Genomic DNA, 19884 nt, shown 5'->3' on the forward strand with positions numbered 1-19884 from the left:
CTTAATGAGTGGAATGAGCTAAAACACAATAAAAGAACATTAAAGGCCACAAATATTGATTCAAAAAATAAGGCTAGGCAGTTTTTTCTTTCCCACACAGGCATTTTAGAACTGTGGCTACGTGGTTTTTTTTATCACACTTGAGAAAAAAGAAAAAAATGATACTGTGGATTCATACTTAGGATTATAAATTTCATACTTAGGATTTTACACTTTGTGCTGATATGAATTTGAGATTGTAAAACTAATTTTGCTTTCATTGAGTTTAAATGAATGTGTGTTTCTGTTTGGGAAATCGGCTTCTTTAATTGGACCGCGGACATACATTCAGTACACACTTTTTTCAATTTTTAAATGTATTTCTTAGGAAGCTAAAATTATTTTGAAAATAAATCAATAAACTCCTTTATTCATGAAATTTACATTAAAAATGTTTTAATAGTCCAAATTGGTTAAAATCGGCATTAAATTTATATTATTCTCTTAATAGATACAAGGTAACAAAAGGAAATATCCATCATTATACAGAAGTTTTTGCAAAATAAATAAGCAGACAATACACAAATTTACACAGCACATAATATTTATTACAAAATACGCATAATTTGACCTAACAGTTCAAAATAGTGCATCTTTTGATAGGAGTGTCTATGAACAATATATATGTACAGTATACTCAGAATGTAGAATAAAAATATCGTCATCTTCCGATCTTTCAACTGTTTCTATATGACAATTAAATAAAATATTTCTGTCATTGATAGAATATTGTAAGAATGATCCCAATTTCAGTGTTCGAAGAGTAGATGACTGAAAAATGTGCAGGCAGTAAAAAAAAGAAATAAGAAAAAAATGCAATCCTATCACATCTCTACTTTTCTGTTATAAAAAGAAAACTTATTCGGACTCTGCAGTATATCTAAAAACACTCCACTGCCCGAATTCAGGTCATTTTTTGTAGATTTGTTATCTATCAATAAGGCTATTAAATTTAGAAGCAAAAATACGCAAGAAAAATGATCTAACTCTATCATGTTATTTTAAATAAAATTTCTAAGCTAATCTGCATTTGTTCTCTGCAGTATATTCAGAGAAAATAAAAACTCTAACTTCAGGATGCTTACTGATGTTTAGAACTTTTTCTTTTCGAAATTATGCTGTTACCTTGAGTTATCTCATAACACATTGAATAATAACTCACTTTGATAAGCATCAATAGAAACAACTCAAGCTGTTTTGCCTTAATGAAACAAAATATGTAATTTACAATTGATTATTTTATATCTTCAGTTAATTTTAAACATCATCAATTATAAATTAAATGCAACTAAGAAAATAACATCACTATCACAATGCCTGTAATCTTAGCAATATTAAGTAAAAGCAAATCTTAACACATAAGATTTGCGTCCATTTTGTGCACATAATTCTACAAGAAAATGGCTTTATAATAACAATTTGGAAGCTTTATAATGTTTGTAAATAAATAAGAATTCAGTATTGAATTTGATACAAAAGTAATAGAATCCGACAATATTGGACACAATATAATTCATATTTGTTTTAAGTATTTAACTCGTTTGATTGTAATTCACTAACTGACATCAGTCCAACTCTTTAACTTTTAGATTTCTGCGCACATTACTTTAACCTTTAACTGGAGACGAGAGTCAAAATGACTCCGCGTTGTTCATTAGCTCTGATTATCACGTGGTATTTTGTCCTTGAATGCAATCATCTCTTCAGAACCTTTCTTTTGTTCTTTAAACAGTATATTGGCAAAAGTCTAAGTATGAATACGCGCATATAACCGAGTTATTCTTTTTCTTCTGCTTTCAATTTGAATAATGCAAAAAGAATAAAGGAATATTCTTAAAATAATATTTTATAATATTGTATTCTTCATTTTTTTTATAAATTCTAATAGTTATTAAAATCCACATCATTCCGTAGTATCTAAACGAAGTAAATACTCATTAAAAGATTGTTTAGGTTTTTCTAATAACATTTATCCAATATTTAATATTATAACATTTAACATTTTTAATATTCTTGGTAACTACATGATTTCCAGAATATATTGTGTTTCCAAAATAAATCCCAATGCGGTTTACAAAATACAAAAAAGAACAATAACAATGGAGTCATATTGATTCCATGTCTCTGGCCGCGTGAGGAATTTCATTTCTCCAGTTACTGGTTAAACAAATTAATGTAGGTTTCTCAGAATATCATGACAGCTGATATTCCTACATAAGCATATAAAAGATGAAATCATTAAATTACTCATAATAACAACATATAGACGCACAGTAAAATTCTGTTTGATTTACTTACAAAAGCTTGTGTCTTTTTCAAAAATCCATTCCTTTCTATTGTTACTATTTTTGTCCGTGTTTTAAAATGAATCACATGTTTCTTAAACATAAAAGTAAGTGAAAAGAGTCGTTTTACTTGCTTGTACTGTTAATCCAAAATTTACTTCAAATCAATCACCGAAGTGTAATATTTTTAGTGGTAGAACATGCCCTGGTTGTATTCAACAGATATTCCTTCGAACAAAAAACATGGCATCTGGCAATAATAGTTCCTTTACGAAAATATGTATCGTAAGGAAAGGTAACAATACATGGAAAATGTTTTTTTTTATTACACTAAGAGTCTTGTAATGTAAAAAAAGCTTCTATTCTCATTCAGAGAGCAGTCAACAATGCAATAATGAGTCCTTATGATATATCCTTAGTGTTCTCCTTTCACATGCTATTCGTTTCACAGACTAAAGCAGAGTGGCATGTGTTGAAGCTCAGCTGGGGAATGTTATCAATCGATTAATAATTCCATTGTTGCTTTTCCTCACCCATAGTGCTACTGAGGATGGCAGAAGACGGGCGAGTCCACTTCACCGCTTTCTATGCGAAAAAAATAGTCCGTATGGAACGGAATTCTGGTTTTGACCACCTTCAATAGTCAGAGGATTAAATGATAGAACGAATAATGATTTTTTATTTGATTTTTTAAAAATTAATACCCGGGTAACCAGTAAAGGCCCAGATTTTTAAATGAAAGCTCTGAATAAAGAAACAGTTTTTCCAAATCACGTTTTATTAATTCGAGTTTGACGGTAACAGTTATTTTACGATTAGAGAATTATAAAATTTACAAAAAATTTCTTAGCATGAATCTACATTCAGGTAATTAAAAAATTTACATCCAATAATTCAAGTTGATTTATAAAATAAGTTTTATTTATTGTTAATAGGAGATAAAGTACCCCTTTCTCGATTTGCCTTCAGTATTATACTTTTAGTGAAAATATTATAACATGTAAAATAAACGATTTCTAGAATGAAACAAAACGATAAAAATATTGCAAACGTTAAATCAAAACTACTGATTATGTTTACAATTTCTGTATTTAGAAAAATTATAAAATACTTTTTTCGTCACAAAACAGAATTGTATTTGAATTATTTTCTAAAGTATGCTGTGCAAGTCAAACTCTTCTATGTTATCTATTGTCATTATTAAATTATTACATTTTTAGTATTAAAAATAAACATTAGAAAACTAAAAAAGAAAAAAAACCCCGAAAAACTCAATTCATTGACATGATCCACAGAGCCCGAATTAAAAGGAACCTTGGAATCGGAAGACTGAACTCGCACAAATGGTAAAAAACTGTCAGCTTCAAACAGCCTATCAAATGGTGAGATGCCGGATAACTAAAATATATGTACTTTTCAGTTTATTGCATCTTACTTTTTTCTACATCATCTTTATCTTGTTCATAGATTTCATTTTCAAGCATTGCTCTAACAGCATCTTTGGGCCTTCTTTTGGGTAAAGAGTCTTTTCTAGTAAGGGATTTGCTTCGCTGGGGTTCCGGAGCCCGTAAACCCAACAAAGCATGTGGCATTTTCTCATTTCTTTGAGGTTTCACCAACCGAATCAACTGTCCAATTTGTTCATCAACGCGACAGATTTTTGTATTGAGTCTTTGCATTTCTAATTTCAAATCAACTCTTAAATCTACAAGATTTGCAAGAATTTTTTGGTATTCTGGTGATGATTCTCCTTCCGAATGAGGCGAACATTCTTCTTCAATAGTTGGTTCTTTAGCAAGAACTCGAGACCATTTGGAAACAGAGCGGTTTCCAGTCTTTTGGACATCCTTCTTGACAACTTGGGACACATTTTCAGAATGAGCGTTCTCCTTGTCGTCTCCAGGATCTGTGGTGACGGTCCACCTGGTTGGGCACTTCATCCCTCCACTCTCATTGACTTGTGCTATTCTAACTCGATTTTCAGTAGTTTCAGTTATAGGGCCTCTTTCCAAATCACTACTTAGAGCCCGATTCTCGCAAGAACCGTTTCTGCGGAATTTTGAAAAAATCTTCCGTACGAGATGATCTTGAGACAACTCCTGAAGAGGTTCATTTTTCCGACGTTCTGCCAGCTCTCGTTCACGTTTCACATCAGCCACCTTGCGAAATATCAGCTGAAAAAGATATCAAGTCACTTTAGGAAATTAAAAATAACACATGTAGGTTCCTTAAATTTATCAAATAATTCTTAATCTTCGAGAAACCTTTCTAAGAATTAAATTCTGTTGTATTTTATTGTTTGTTGTCTGTGAAACATTTATAATATTACTCAATAAATTTATTTAACTTTCATTAAAAAGGAATCATCTTGAAGACCATCAAGACCTTATTTTTAATACGATAAGTACAAATCGAAACTCTTTTAATCATTACCAATTTCATGCAACGGCTAAATACTAATTTGTAGTTAAAGCTCTAGAAATCATCTACAGAACTACTTTTAGAAATTAATATATGAGACTTTTAACTAAAAAAGCAAAATTTCACTTAAAAAAAAAGTAATTTTTCTGAAAATTAGTCTTTTTTTCGATGAACGTCGAAGCACGCTTCTAAATTGTTCATGTTTTCGAGCGATATTAACAATGTTTTTTAACTCCTAACGAAATTCCTTGTTGTCATCGGGATATGTTATTTAAAGATAATACATTTGATATAAATAAAGAGTTTAAATCTATATCGTTAATTTCTCTCGAATCGAATTGAAGATGCGTTTGTTCTGTTAGGCACAATATACTAGACTGTATTAATTCTTCAATTATACGTTGTAAAGTTTTTTGATGGAATTATTTGACCCTCGGACATTTTTTATCGAAAATACTGAATTAAATCATTGCGGTTCCAAATGAGATTTTGCTTTAGTAGGAAATTTGTAATACTTCATAAATACAAATAATTATATAACAATGGAACAGCATTTTTCTTCTTAAAGATGTATTTAATTTTGTCTCGTATATTGCTGAACATATAATTGCTGATAATATATATTATTCATAAACAAGTCCTATGGGGTTTTAGCTTAATTTCCGCATTATCTTGTCTGAGGAACAAATTGTGACAAGAAAAGAGTGTTTAATTCGTGTCACCCGTTTTATCCCGTTTTCTTTATTTTCAGGCTGTTTTTATTATATACTAGCCGCCTTTGGCGACCAGCCGGTTCGCCAATCTTAATGTTCATTTAAATTTTAATAATTAAATAGGTTGAACCGGAGTTTAACCCCCTTCTTCGCCAAGTTGCGATAACGCGCCAAAGCTGGCAATCTTTATTATGCACTATAATTGAACATCTGCTCCTTTGCTTTTGAACATTTCGCTAAGCCGTTGTTGGCGATTTTAAAAAATTGTGCCAAGCAGGGGGTTAAACGCCGGTCGTACCATTAAATATTTTACGCAATTCCAACTTTAATAGATTCTTCAGCAAAATATTTTAAAACTTCAAATTTTGATAGTCATATAATTCACTCATAATATTATAAAGGCCTTCAGTCATAAAGTGATATGTATCTCTCTAATTTTCTGTTACCCCTCGTAGAATTTATGCTTTAAATTAAAGTGTAAATGATTAATCTGCAATTAATATAATAATATTTTTTACTGAAACAAAGCATTTTTTTAATAATATGATTACTGATAATAGAGTCACTGAGCGTTTAAACTTTATGAGCACTAAAGAATATCGTTCTTAATTTATGTAATATCTCAAGAATTTGCCAACAAAATTTTCTCAAATTCATCAGGAACAGATCGATTCATTAACAATGTTTAATTTTAAATGCATCAAACACTAAGAAAATAAAATGAATCGTTTAAAATAATCGGTCGAAAACAGGTTTAAAAAAACTACTTAAAAAACGATGTACTTAAAACTATAAGCATATACAAAAAATATATATAACTAACATAAATACAATTTAATTACAAAAGCATGCAACTAACCTAAAAATAATTTAAATCATTGAAAACAGGTTAAAAAAACTACTTAAAATACGATGTACTTAAAACGATAAGCATATACAAAAAATATATAATTAACATAAATACAATTTACTTACAAAAGCATGCAACTAACCTAAAAATAATTTAAATCGTCCGTTGATAATGGTTGTCATGGCAACAATCGGAACAGAATGCGCATGCGTGAATTTTCTTCACCAATTACGGTAACGCAAATGCGTGAATTTTTCTACGCCAGTTGGGGTAACGCTATGTAGATTATACATTTTTAATTTCCTTTATTCTGTGTTATTTTAATTCAAAAGTACTTCAGAATGAATCTGAAACATGGATTAATTAACAATGTTTACTTTTAAATACATAAAACATTAAGAAAATAAACAGAATCGTTTGAAATAATCCGCCGAAAAACGTTAACCCTAGCTTCATTGCTGTTGGGAGAAAAAAAATACTGAAGCCTTACTCATTTGGCGGTGGAGAAAATGGAAGATTTTTTTGGCGGAAAAGTTGGCGGTGAAGAAAATGGAAGATTTTTTTGGCGGGAAAGTTAGTTTTTAATTAATAATTAAAATTTCAAAAAAAGGGACCAAAGGTGCACATTCCCGCCCTCTAAGGTATACATGTACCAAATTTGGTAGCTGTATGTCAAATGACCTGGCCTGTAGAGCGCCAACACACACACACACACACACACACACACACACACACACACACACACACACACACACACACACACATTGAGCTTTATTATAAGTATAGATTAGAAAACTTCACTTCATATTCTATTTTTGTAAACAGTCTTTTAAACATATTTCTCAACGAGATTTTAGAAGAAAATAAATAAAACTTATTTTTATTGAAATCTTATCAATACTATTATAAAAATATACCACATAATACAGATGTCATTAAATCCATTCACCTTTAAACTGTTTACTTCATTATTACTTAAAAATAATAATTATTTAAACCCATAACCATAACATTTTTGATAATTGTTGATACATCCGAAAAGTTAATAGGATAAATTCTTTAGAGTTTTAGCTTATTATGTATTTAATTTTTGTTTAGTTTTTCATATTGCAAAGAGTACATCATAATACTAAACAAATTCTTATTGATTATCACGAGTTAAAATCAGAATGAAAAATTCAGATGTTCTGTAAATGGTTTATAATTTATAAAAAAATTATTTTATTTTAATTTTCCAAACCTATCATTATAAAATTTCATAAATGATGAACTACTACAAATTTTTCAAGTAAAAGCCTCCTAATTTCTGAATTTGAGCTGATTATTAAAATATGGGAATGATTTTTTTTTTTCATTTTTCTTCTTTTCATACATTCTAATTTTTTCCAAAAACTTAACGAATCCTTGTTAAAAAATCACAAAACATTTAATCATAATTTAATTTTCACATCTTTCAATATTTCTTACCAAAATTTTTTCTATAAAAAGTAGCTGAAAATTGCGTATCTGTGATATTATTTTATACATATTTCCCTAAATTATATTTAGTATCAACAAATTAAATCGGCACTAAAAGCAGATGTCATTTTACAGATAGCAGGGGGGTTTTTCTGTGCGGATTTAGCAACTTGTGTTTTCACAACATGATCACTAATTATAAGGATTTCAATTTTTATGAAATTCACCTTTCTGTAGTGTGAGATACTTCGGAAGACTTCAAAATTTACATTAAAATGGGCAAACAGTTTATTTATTTTAATCATGCTCTGATATGAGAAAAAATCAGTTTCTAGTCTTGATTATTGTTTGTTCCTTATAACTAAACACTATTAACACAAAGATATTATTTGATGTTCTGAATGCTTGTTGTACACTAGCTTGAAAATATTGTAACGATATTGTAAATCATCTTATTCTATTTCAGAAAGTTTATCTATAAATGCGTCTATGTATCTTTCTTTTATTATTCTTTGATGTAGTTTAGCTAGAGAATGGATCTTGAGCCAGAATAGTATCCACATATTCATTCTTTCTTTTATTATTTCCTTTCCAAGCAGTACACAGAGTATTGGTATTTGCAAAAGTAATATTAGATTATATTTGTTCAGAATATTTAAACAATGTAAATGTAAAGCTTTAAGAATTTTGTATAATGTCATACAATATCATATATTATTTTAATATGGAAAACAAATTCTTAACAACTACGTTATTCAATCATCTATTTCAATAGAAGTCTTGTTAAAGCACATATGATTTATCATGAATCCCAAGTTGCGCATATATATATTGTACAATATTGTATGATATTAAACAACATTCATAATATTGTTACATATTAAATTATATGATATATTAATGTACAATATTATATAATACTGTGCAACAGGATGTGCTGCCTGGGATTCCGAACTTAAGACTCCATTTAGTTAGATAAAGATTCCTATCCATTAGATCAATCAGAATTCAAATGACATGGGTGGATTATGATAACGGTTTGTTGATTTAGAAGCTCTGCTTGATACGATTTGTTATTCACCTCCATATCAAATTACGAATAGACATATCAATGAAATAAATATGTTGTTTGAATTAAAAACCCAACTTGAAATCGAAGAAGATGCGATTTTCATTCACAACTAAAATTTGTACATGGAATAAGTTAAGGAATTACGGTTAAAATTTAATTGCTTTTAAAAATAGGAGACATTAAAAGAGTTTTTATTTCTCCTGAAATATTTGTGTGTGTTTATTATAAAAATTTGTGTGTGTGTTTTATTTAGTTTATAAGCATTAAAACTTCATAATTAAAAAAAAGTTAAAGACGAATTCTGCATAAAATGCGGAGTGCTAACGCATTGTTGATATTATAGCTTGACAAGGCAAAATAATTTTGAGAAATTAAGGATAAATTCTCTTCTAATGTGTTACGAAATGAATCAACGTCTTAAATATTTTTGAAGTATTGAAATTACCGAATATACGTGCTACAATATTATTTTGAATATATTTTACAACCAACAAGCTTATAACTCACACTATTGTTTTTATTGCATTGTACTGTATGTTACGCAGGCACCTATTTTTGGCAAAATTGACTTTACTTTTGTAGAACTTAGCATTTTGACTGGGAAAATTTTCGAAAATAATAATTTTTAGTGTTCCGAAAATAATGTTACATATTATGCAATTTTTTTCGTACGACAATTGGTATTCTTCGGTATACATAATATTGTGCAAATATCGTAAGATATTTCTCACCTACTAAATCTACAAAATGTGAAACTACGGGATTTCAAAACATATGAAGTTCATATGCCTGATAAATGAATAAAAGTATGAAAATTATAAAAGATAATTTTGAAAATATCATTAAAAATAGAGGCAAATAAATTTCTTGATTAGAAAAAGAAAAAAAAAATATCAATTGTAAAAAAAGATTGTTTGAAAAGTAATTTTGTTCGACATGCAAATAACTTGCTATGTATTGCACATGTAAAGATTTATAATCATAGTAATCTCACTTTTCGGAAATTGTTATAATTTCGGTAATAACAGAACCTCGAATTTATCAGTTTTCTATCATCAGATGGAGATTATTAGGATGACTGATCTTACTTTTTAAATTTACTGATTTCAATTAATGTATGGTGTGACCGTGGCAACTAGATGAGAATGCAGCCAGGTAGAAGAGCTGGTTCGATAATCGAACTTGAACATCGCGATAAATCGTCCAACACATATCGATATTTTTCGATATATCGTGATATCATTATTCATTTATAGTTATTATAAGTTATAAATAGCATCTCTTGTCATATATCAGGAAGATTCCTAATAAATGGAAGTTTCAATTTATGTAATAAAAATATTCGTTTTCTATTGAATAAAAAGAGTTGGAATATAAATAAAGTGTGTCAATGCCAAAGCAATGCCTGCCTGTTACAATTTATAATAATGAGTTTTTTCAAAACAATAATTTTTAAAATTTTACCCTTTTTACTGCTGACCGAAAAAAAACTTCAGTTTCTTTCCTTCTTCATTAAAAAACAGGAAAGCGACATAATAATGCCTTTAGCAAGTAAATTTAAGTAGCTTAAATAAATCATCAATTCAAAATCTGATGTCTTGGAAAATTAATTTTGTATATGCATTACATAAAATTTCATTCTTATTTTAATAATATTATTGGCAGATTTAATATAAATATGAACTAGAATTTAATATAAATATTAACAATAGGTATGCTATTTATATGAAATTAATATACTTCATTTACTATTTCAAAACACAAAAAGAGACGAAAAATAGTAATTCCGAAATAAGTAAAACTTTAATAATAAATATTATGAAGGTAAATTTATTTATGGACGAATGATGTAATACAAAAAAAATTTTAGAAAAAGTCCTGATCACGTTCAAATAAAAAACAAACATGCCATTACATATCATCATTAATATAAACTTAATGAAAAAATTATCAACACTCTAGAACAACTCTATATTTCTGAATATTAAAATTCTAGCTAATTATCTTTTAATTCTTAGTAATCTGTCAAAGTTTTGGCATATTATAAAATTTGAAATGGAATAAAAAAATTAAATTAAAATTAAATATGAAAAATTAAAATGAAAGGGGGAATGAAAAAAGGATTTTAAAAAAAGCAGTTAAAAGATTAAAAAATCACTACTAAGATATCTTTACATTAAAAACAGAAAAATAATAATTTCTCAAAAAGTTTCTTAAGTCAAATTGAATGCAGGAATTTTTAAATCAATTCAAAATACTGTGTATTTGAAAATAAAAAAAAGAAAATTAATAATAAAAAAGGAAATATGGAGTCAGACTATTTTACTCCATATTTTTATTCATTTTTTTAAATTTAAGATAAAGATTGTTTTTAATGGATGAATTTTATTACTTCAAATTATTTCACTTTATGTGATTGGATTATTCATTGCGATTTTTTCAAATTTTCAATCAGTGTAAAATAGTCTAATTTTACACTGAATAAAATTGTGGATTTAATCTGAATTAATTCTTTTTGCTTTTATCTCTGGTGATGGATAGGTAGCAATTGACCAAAGGACAACCAACAACCTTCTGATAACTGCAATTATTTTTCCATAATGGTATCAATCAGTTAGGGAGCAGAAAACAGTTCATTCCAAAATGGCAAGCTTCAAACAAGTATTTTTATGTAATCGTATATGATAGTATTTTTAGAAATATTACCGAAAATTCTGTATGAAGTTCAATAAGAAGGAAAAGCAACAAAAATAAATACTAACCGGTAACCAATGCGAAATCGAAAATGTATATTAATTGTGAATATCGAATTATTGTATCGCGATTCATCGTGAACTGATCATGATGTCGATATTTTTCGAAAACAGGCATCAAAAAATCGATTTTTCGAAAACAGACATCAAAAGATCGATTTTTCGAAAACAGACCCGATTTTTCGAATTGAATTTTTTTTTCAATAAAGCGAAAATAGGCACTGTCCTAGTGCCAGGAAGGGTAAATCGGGTCAAGGAACACTGGAAAACGGAAATTACATTGGAACAACATTCTTCATCTTCCATCGGATATACCTGATAAGGTGAAGCCTTAGGGAGCTGGGAAGTATGTACCTTCTTTAAGAAACTCTAAGAAAAGCCAAACAACACTTCCTCGCAATTGTGTTATTTCCGAACTTTTGTTTCTTTTAGATACAACGTACTCAAAACATCGTTATACATTTCATACATCGCTAATTTACAAATTTATACATTTTTTGGACCTTGTAGGATATAATAGTTACGAGAAAAACTCAATTTTCAATTTTGATCTTCCTTCTGAGGAATAGGAAGTGTTCTATTTCAGGCAATTTTCATCCTGGGAAAATCAGGAAAGGGCATTTATTATAATAAAAACCTATATTTTTCAGAAATTTGGGGTTATTTATTTTATGAAAAGATCTGTTAGTTAGTTATATTAACGTCCCGTTTTTTAAGGCAACACTAGGGATATTTTGGGACGGACCTCGTCATTTTGAATTGTCGTCAGATGACGAGGACGATACCTGAACTGTCACCCCTTCTCTAAGCTTCCACACCACACCAGTAGGATGAAAATATCTGAGATAGAACCTAAGAGCGCTGTTGCATTCCGTCCCACCAATAATTGTCATTATTTTATGTCAAACTATCAACTGACAATTTTAAAGTAACTGCCATGAATCTACATTTATATTACTGTTCACGAATGCAAGTTCTTTAGTATTAAGGATTTGAAGTTGTTTGACGTCAAGTATGGAAGAAAGCATGAACATTTACAACGAGGAAGAAAAAAATACGATGCTGAGGAAGAAATCTGATGATTTTGACTCTTTTCACTAAGAAATGGCAGTAGTAGAAATAGAGGAAGTAACTTATCTTGAATCATCCATGGATGATTTTCAACATATATATATGTTTTGAATGCTTATGTTGGAGGCACCAGATTGAAGACACGTTATTGATAAACTTGAGGTATTAAAGGAGTTGACGGTGAACAGCTGAATGTGACAGGTGTAGAGAATATAAGTTCAACTAAATCAAAATTTGTTTTGGTGGCTAATAATAATTCGCGATTTTTGAGAGTTGTATAAATGTTATTCTAAAAGGTCCTATCGCCTAGGTAGACTTCTTCATGTCAGAGAAAAACGAACTAAGTAGAGGATTAAAAGTTCAACTTGAAGTGAGTACTATGTTTTATACTATTAAATTGAATTATTAGTCATACTCATTTTGAAGTATGTTTATAAGATATGTCATGTCTCAAAAATTCTGTTATTTGTCTTTTTATAAAGGTTCATTTTCTGACTTTAAATTGAAGGTATTAAGTAGCTATGATAGTTTATGGCCTGTAAACCATTAAACAGAATATGTTTGTAGTGAAAAACAGTAAGAAAATAATATTTCGGGGGTGCTGATCACAGGTGGTAAAATATTCTGGGATAATTAGTAGTAGTAGTTTCTTTTTATCTCAAATATATTCTCTTCAACTCATTATGTTAGTGTGTTCAGAATCCAATGATTCTGGGGTAATATTGAAAGTTGCTGTAAAAGATATTGTTTAATCAATAAATCAATTTGAAAAAAAAAAGGCATTGTTTAATGATAGTTTATGGCTGATATACCATTAAACAGAATATGTTTGTATTGAAAAACAGTAAGAAAACAATATTTCGGGGTTGCTGATCACAGGTGGTAAAATATTATGGGATAAGTAGTAGTAGTTTCTTTTTATCTCAAATATATGCTCTTCAACTCATTATGTTAGTGTGTTCAGAATCCAATGATTCTGGGGTAATATTGAAAGTTGCTGTAAATGATAGTGGTTAACCAATGAATCAATTTGTTTAATGATCCCTCTAGAACATGATTAGGCACCAATATAAATTATAGATCTATTTTCCATCGTATACAATCATTTCAAAGAGAAGAAAATAACAAAGTTAGCAAAAACCATCTCGAATTTACTGAATTGTCTTTACCATCTCAAAGTTGAAATTGAAATGCATTTGCCTCTTTTATTTCTTACAAAGAGAGTGAAATGTAAGAGGGAACTAATTTCAACAATCAAATAAATAAGGGAACAGAATTTTGGCGAAAAAATGACAGGATATCATACAACACTTATAATATTTTAAACTAAATTTATTTTCGGCTTAAAAAAAATATAGATTGTAAAAATGAAAAATCTAAAAATAAATTTACAGCAAAACAAAATTATTCATTTTTTAAAATTATCTAATCTTGTCTTAATACAGTATAATGAAGATTTTTATATATTTTTCCCAGCTTTCATAGGAAATAAAATAATGTATAATCTATAAAGAAACATAAAATAATTTATTGAATTTTGATAGTCTTGGAAAATATTATCAATTATAAAGGAATGTATTTTATCCGAAACATTCACAAACAGAACACGATGATTCATAGTGTTACTTTGATATCTTCACAAAAGTGTACAAGTTTTGAAGTATCGAATAACATCAGGAAGATGTGTATGTACATGCAGGATTCTTTCGGTTTCGTTACCTTACTTGCATCTAATGAATAAAGTGGTGAAGTTCCCATACAGTTTTGACTACATTCTTTAATACAAATCAAAATGGTTTTTAATATAATAAATCTTTTAAATAGAATTCATTCCATACACTAGTAACAATAACTATTCCCTTTTTTCAGCATATGATCTTAAATAACAAGAAATCAATTTCCAACTGCTTTTTCTTATTTCAGATATAACATACATGTTGCTAAGTAAACATATTAATAAAGTTAACAAATTTAAATGAAAGAAGTGACAGAATTTGGTGCAGAAATGTTCTATTCTGAGCAGTTTAAGATTCTTAAAAGAATAAATAGTTGTACTGATTAATTTTTATTATTATTTTTAGATAGGTCTCTCAGTTTCTAAGCTTGAACTAAAATGACAGAATCTTAAATAAATTTTTGATCTCTTAGAAGTTTAAATTTTTATTTGGAATGAATATCAAGCTATTTATAAATGGGAATAAATTCAATTAAAAATAAAACATTATTTTTTCGGAGTCACTGTTTCTGTGATTTTTACTTTTGAGACTCAGTTCAGCTACAACAGCTTTAGAGAATATCTTATTGGTTATGAAATAAAACATTTACATCAGTAATGCAAGAAAAAATAACGGGGAAAAAATTATCTCACCCTGTGTCGCAAGTTATAAGTGAGAAGTAGATTCCTAGCAAATGAATTTGCAAAGGCGTGGTAGAAATTCAGCACTTCAAGTAACTTATCTCTCTTGATTGAATGCAAATCACAATAGGTTAAGCCACGAACATTGGCACATGATTGACCAATAGTGGGCTCTTTCCAAAATGCATCTCCGAATACATCTCCTTTGCCTAAAAGAGAAACCACAATTTAGTACGTTTTTAATATTAGATTTTCAAAGTAATGTAAAAATTACATAACATTTTTTTGGGGGGGGAATGAAACATAAATAGATATAAAAATTGCTTTCAACTGGATGTCATCTGAAAAATTTTTAATAAAACTGACCCCTTTAAATTAACTAATCGTCCCTGTCATATCAAAATGTGAAAACATTTCATTGCTGCAAAATACTTGCGTTAGTTAGGTATATGTGTTCTCCTATTTTTCAAATTGCATGCTTTCACAAAATACCTCACGTTGCTTGTATTAAAGCTCCACATGTTTTGGGCCACAAAAAGTACTCATTTGAATGAACATTAGCCATCTGAAAAAGAATGAATTTCATGGAAAAAATTTTCCATTGCTGGAAAGCCTTCTCATAAAATGTACACGTGATCAAGTTTGCCTTAAGCGTCCATTAAAAATTTATGCTTTTAAATGAAACATTTAATTTTTTATGAAACATACACACTTCAAGAGAGAGTGAAATTTAAATAATGCGTTGTAGCAAATAATTGTGAAATTAGAAAATTTTTAATCAGTGGCGATGGTCTCTCTCATCGATACTCATATAAAAAGTATCTCTATTACCAAAATCCGTTCTACATTATTTAACTACTACATTATTATGCTCCTTTATGCGTTATACTCACAGTATTAAGTGACATTCAGAAAATCGTAGAAATATCTTGTGCTAAAAGAGAAAGTAATTACTAATAATTCCTTCAAAAAATAGGCTGAGATTTGAAAACTGAAAAACCAAATGGATTTTCGGAAGAAATTACGATATATCACAGTGTTTCATATAAATAAACATCATCCATCTTTATAATGAGTTACAATGTGATAGCAGATTTAACTTTTTGCAATTTCACTTAAAAACGAATTTGTTACACGTTAACGAATAGATGTCTGTGGAAATAATGAATAAAAATGATTAAATAAAAAATACTGTGTAAAAACTATTTCTTATAATCATATTAATACAAGATACCGTATAACATCTTCCACGATGTTGTTAGATATTTTGAATGCTGTACAATATCATAGATATATATTAGCAGTATTACAGAGCATTCATGCTGAAAGAGGTCTATTTAGGAAATTCAATCACATTCTTTCGTGATTGAGTTGCTCTGGGGAAACAATTATCAGTAGCTTTTTAGCGAAATATCAAAGGATTCATTTATGTGCTCCTTTGTTCATTCTGATATTATAAAAAGGAATCTGGAATATCTCTATCTGATTTGAAATAGTTTTCTGAATCATACTGTATTTAAAGAGGTAAAGACCAGTTTACAAGGCTTCTAGTCAAGTATTGCTTTAAGGAAGGAAATGTTTGTTATGAAACGTTGGATATCATTATTTTAGACCGACGACTGCTTTAAGGACGATTATCCATTCAACCGTTTCCTCAAGGAGGCCGTTAATGGGTCAATATTAAGAACTCTTTCATTACCTAATATTGCAACCACTTCATCATCCTGAATCACTTCTAAAGATCCTGTCACTACGAAACATAAGGTGTCAATACTTTCTCCGGTATGATAGAGCAGATCTCCTGGAGCACTGTGTTCCATTGTGAAGTACATCGCAAGGGCCCTGAGGCAACCATCACTAGCTAAACGGAAAGCTGGGTGCTCGTTGAAAACTTTCCGATTTAAATGTACGCAGATGTCAGCTGTCATATCCTTGGGACAATAACTTAGGACCTAGAAGAGCAAATGCAAATAGTTCATATTCATCATAAGAAGATATCGAATGCAGTTTAGGGATTTATACTGTACTGTATTAATTCAATTTATATGGTAAATTTTATTCATAATTCATAGTTTAAGTTAAACTACGGATAAATGCAGAGCTTGAAACAGATTACACAGAACTTCAAAATGTTACATTTTGCAATTTAACTAACCCTCAACCTCCATTTCTCTTTTCAAAATACTTGAATATTTTTTCAGCAGCTTAGCACGGACAAAACAATTTTAATAAATGATTGATTAAAGGTATGAAAAATAAATGTTAAGCTTTCTAGCAGTAATTCTTAAAAATAATGATCTTAATTTTATTTCTAGCTTCAAACACTGAGACCACAGTATTAAAAAAAATGGAAAATGTACAGATGTTTGTTATCTTTAGAGTTTTATTAGGCAATTTCGATCTCATTTTATTAAGATTTGTTTCAGCGTCATTGCAAATTAATTTGCTTGATATTTTATTCAAATATCTATCATTTCATAAAATACTAAGACATATTATAAAGGCATTCACAATATAAATATTTAAAGCACACAAGAATAACACTTGAAATAAATCCTCAACGAAACTTTTCTAGAAGTATTTCTGCGAATAGAAACAGAAAAAGAAGGAATTGTGAACATTTGGAGATTTTTCTAAGAAGCAACGATAGCACACTATTTGTCACTTCAGGAAATTTAGTACTGTCTTTTATCTTTATTCCTCAACTTCCTACCATTTAGAACCTCCATTCTTGGTTTTATACCCTCACATCTCTTTATAAAAACTTTATGGATTTTTTTTAATGAGAAAATGGCTTTGTGAATGATTCGGCACTGTTTTGTAAGAAACAAACCAATTCATTCCATCTTGTCGGATATTGCTTACTTTATCTAATATTCTTTATTTTGTTAATGAAGAAACAGTGTTTGTCTTAATGAATTAGTATATTTTATTAGATTCATAATAAAAAAACAACAAGAGGCATTTTTTCATCAATAAAGCATGAGTGCAATGTGGAAAGAATGCCGCTGTGCTATTGAGAAATTAAATTTTTTAACATTACAAATAATGTGATTTGAAAATTTTAATCTATAAAGTTTGTTCTAATATTACTTATTCAAGTTTCATATATGTTTGAATGCAGAAAATATCTTGCTTAGGGTTGTATTTGTGGCAAATTTCTGGTTCATTCTTTCTGTTTAAAGGTTTCAAGGTGATATTTAAAATCTATTACATGTTTTGGCGTTTTCCATAAACATTTTCGGTAGTTTCTAAGCGATCATCTTAAAAATCTCTTAGAGCCTTATTAATTTAAAGTGTCTATATTTTCTTATTCTCATTCTAAAATTAGAATATTATTTGCTGCAGGGATACTAAATAAAATCTAAGAAAATATATACAAAAAATTAGAAACAATAAAAAGTAATTTAAAAAAAAATTAAGGAAAAAAAAGGAAGAGAGAAATAACTCATTTCCTCGAAGTTTATCATCGATTGACTAGTTTTCTTCCGGTTTATTTATCGATTCAGAGTGACTTATTTTATATACAGGATGTCTGCTGTTATTGTGACCTGATTTTCTAAACCGTTAGAGACAGACATTTACTTCCAATTAGAAAAATGCTTTAAAAGATGGAAAGAATTATGGATTTGAATCAATAAATATATTTCTCTAAAATTTACGAAATATAACTTTTTTTTTTCAAATCCCAGGCCCAATCAATTACATTTAGTAAAATATTCTTATCATTGCAGCATTTTAAACAAAACTTTCTTTCATTTGGAAATTGATAGATTTAGGTAATATTGAAAATTATCATTTTAGATGAATTTTACAGCTAAATTCGCTATTTCAACAAAAATTGTAAGTGGCTGTTTGCAAATTGAAATTATCCATTGTTGTGCTTTTAAACCGAGCTGTGTCGAATACATTACATAAGGAAGTATTACTACATCTTTGGAAATATTTTTAGACTATGATTATTTTTTCAGTCACTCTTTTCTCTTCTTTTACTTTCTTTTGACTATTTTTTTAGGTATTTTATTTAAAAAGAAACTTTAAATTTACCGAATTTGCATTTCTTTTATATATGAATATTTTTTGTGCTCTGCTTAGCCGCAAATTTACACTTTCAGATTAAAAAACAATTGATGTCAATAAGAAGACTTGGGAAATCATAAAGGAAAAAAAGGAAAGCAAATATTTACGTTTCTAAATGAAAACAATAATTATTTTTCATAAATTACAAACAAGCTGTGAACGGAGAAACGGAAATTTAATTTTTCTTCTATGATGAAAAATTTCAATTGCTTATAACATATTACTTTCTATACTTTCCTTTATACGGAAAACTTATTCATTTGGGTAATTGATTTTGGATTAAAAAGGCGTCTTCATACTCACGCTTTTGTTACCGCTATTTACACTTTATCTGTGAGATTATACACCTGACCAAGAATTAACCACATAACTTAAACTTTCTTAAATGTACGTAACTTTTAAAAGTTAACAGTAAAGTTACTCTTATTTTGTCTTTAGAATCAATGATTTTAATTACTGCATTTTAATTACTTAATTTTGTAATAAATATGATTTAGCTTTACTATGAATTTTTATGGAATAAAATATATTTTTACTGTTAATTATAGGCAAGTTGAATATATATTTTATATTTTTCTATTGAATAGATGAAACATTGAAAAATTATAATAATATTTTTAATTTCATCAAAGCATTTTATTTTTCAAATTGTTCTTTAAAATACATTTATATGAGATTCTTATTTAGGTGAAACAGCTATAATTTGGCCAATTTTAGTCATAAAAAGTGTTTTTTAATCATATATTTTAAGGAATGAACATTTTTTTTAATTAAGTAGTATTGATA

At 28.5% G+C, this 19884-nt stretch overlaps 1 protein-coding gene across 1 annotated transcript in view; it reads right to left on the reverse strand.

Moving 5' to 3' along the window:
- Positions 1 to 450: 450 nt before the first annotated feature.
- Positions 451 to 19884, reverse strand: part of LOC129958364 (potassium voltage-gated channel protein eag-like) — a 121429-nt gene continuing 101995 nt past the window's right edge. Inside the window, exons 8-10 of the mRNA XM_056070798.1 lie at positions 16718 to 16970; positions 15031 to 15227; positions 451 to 4498 (exon numbers count right to left, since the gene is read on the reverse strand). Of these exons, the coding sequence (XP_055926773.1) occupies positions 3746 to 4498; positions 15031 to 15227; positions 16718 to 16970 (1203 nt within the window). The 3' untranslated portion in view covers positions 451 to 3745. The remainder of the gene's footprint in view (positions 4499 to 15030; positions 15228 to 16717; positions 16971 to 19884) is intronic.

Source organism: Argiope bruennichi, chromosome X1, assembly GCF_947563725.1.
Source record: "Argiope bruennichi chromosome X1, qqArgBrue1.1, whole genome shotgun sequence".
In the NCBI taxonomy this organism is placed as follows: domain Eukaryota; kingdom Metazoa; phylum Arthropoda; class Arachnida; order Araneae; family Araneidae; genus Argiope; species Argiope bruennichi.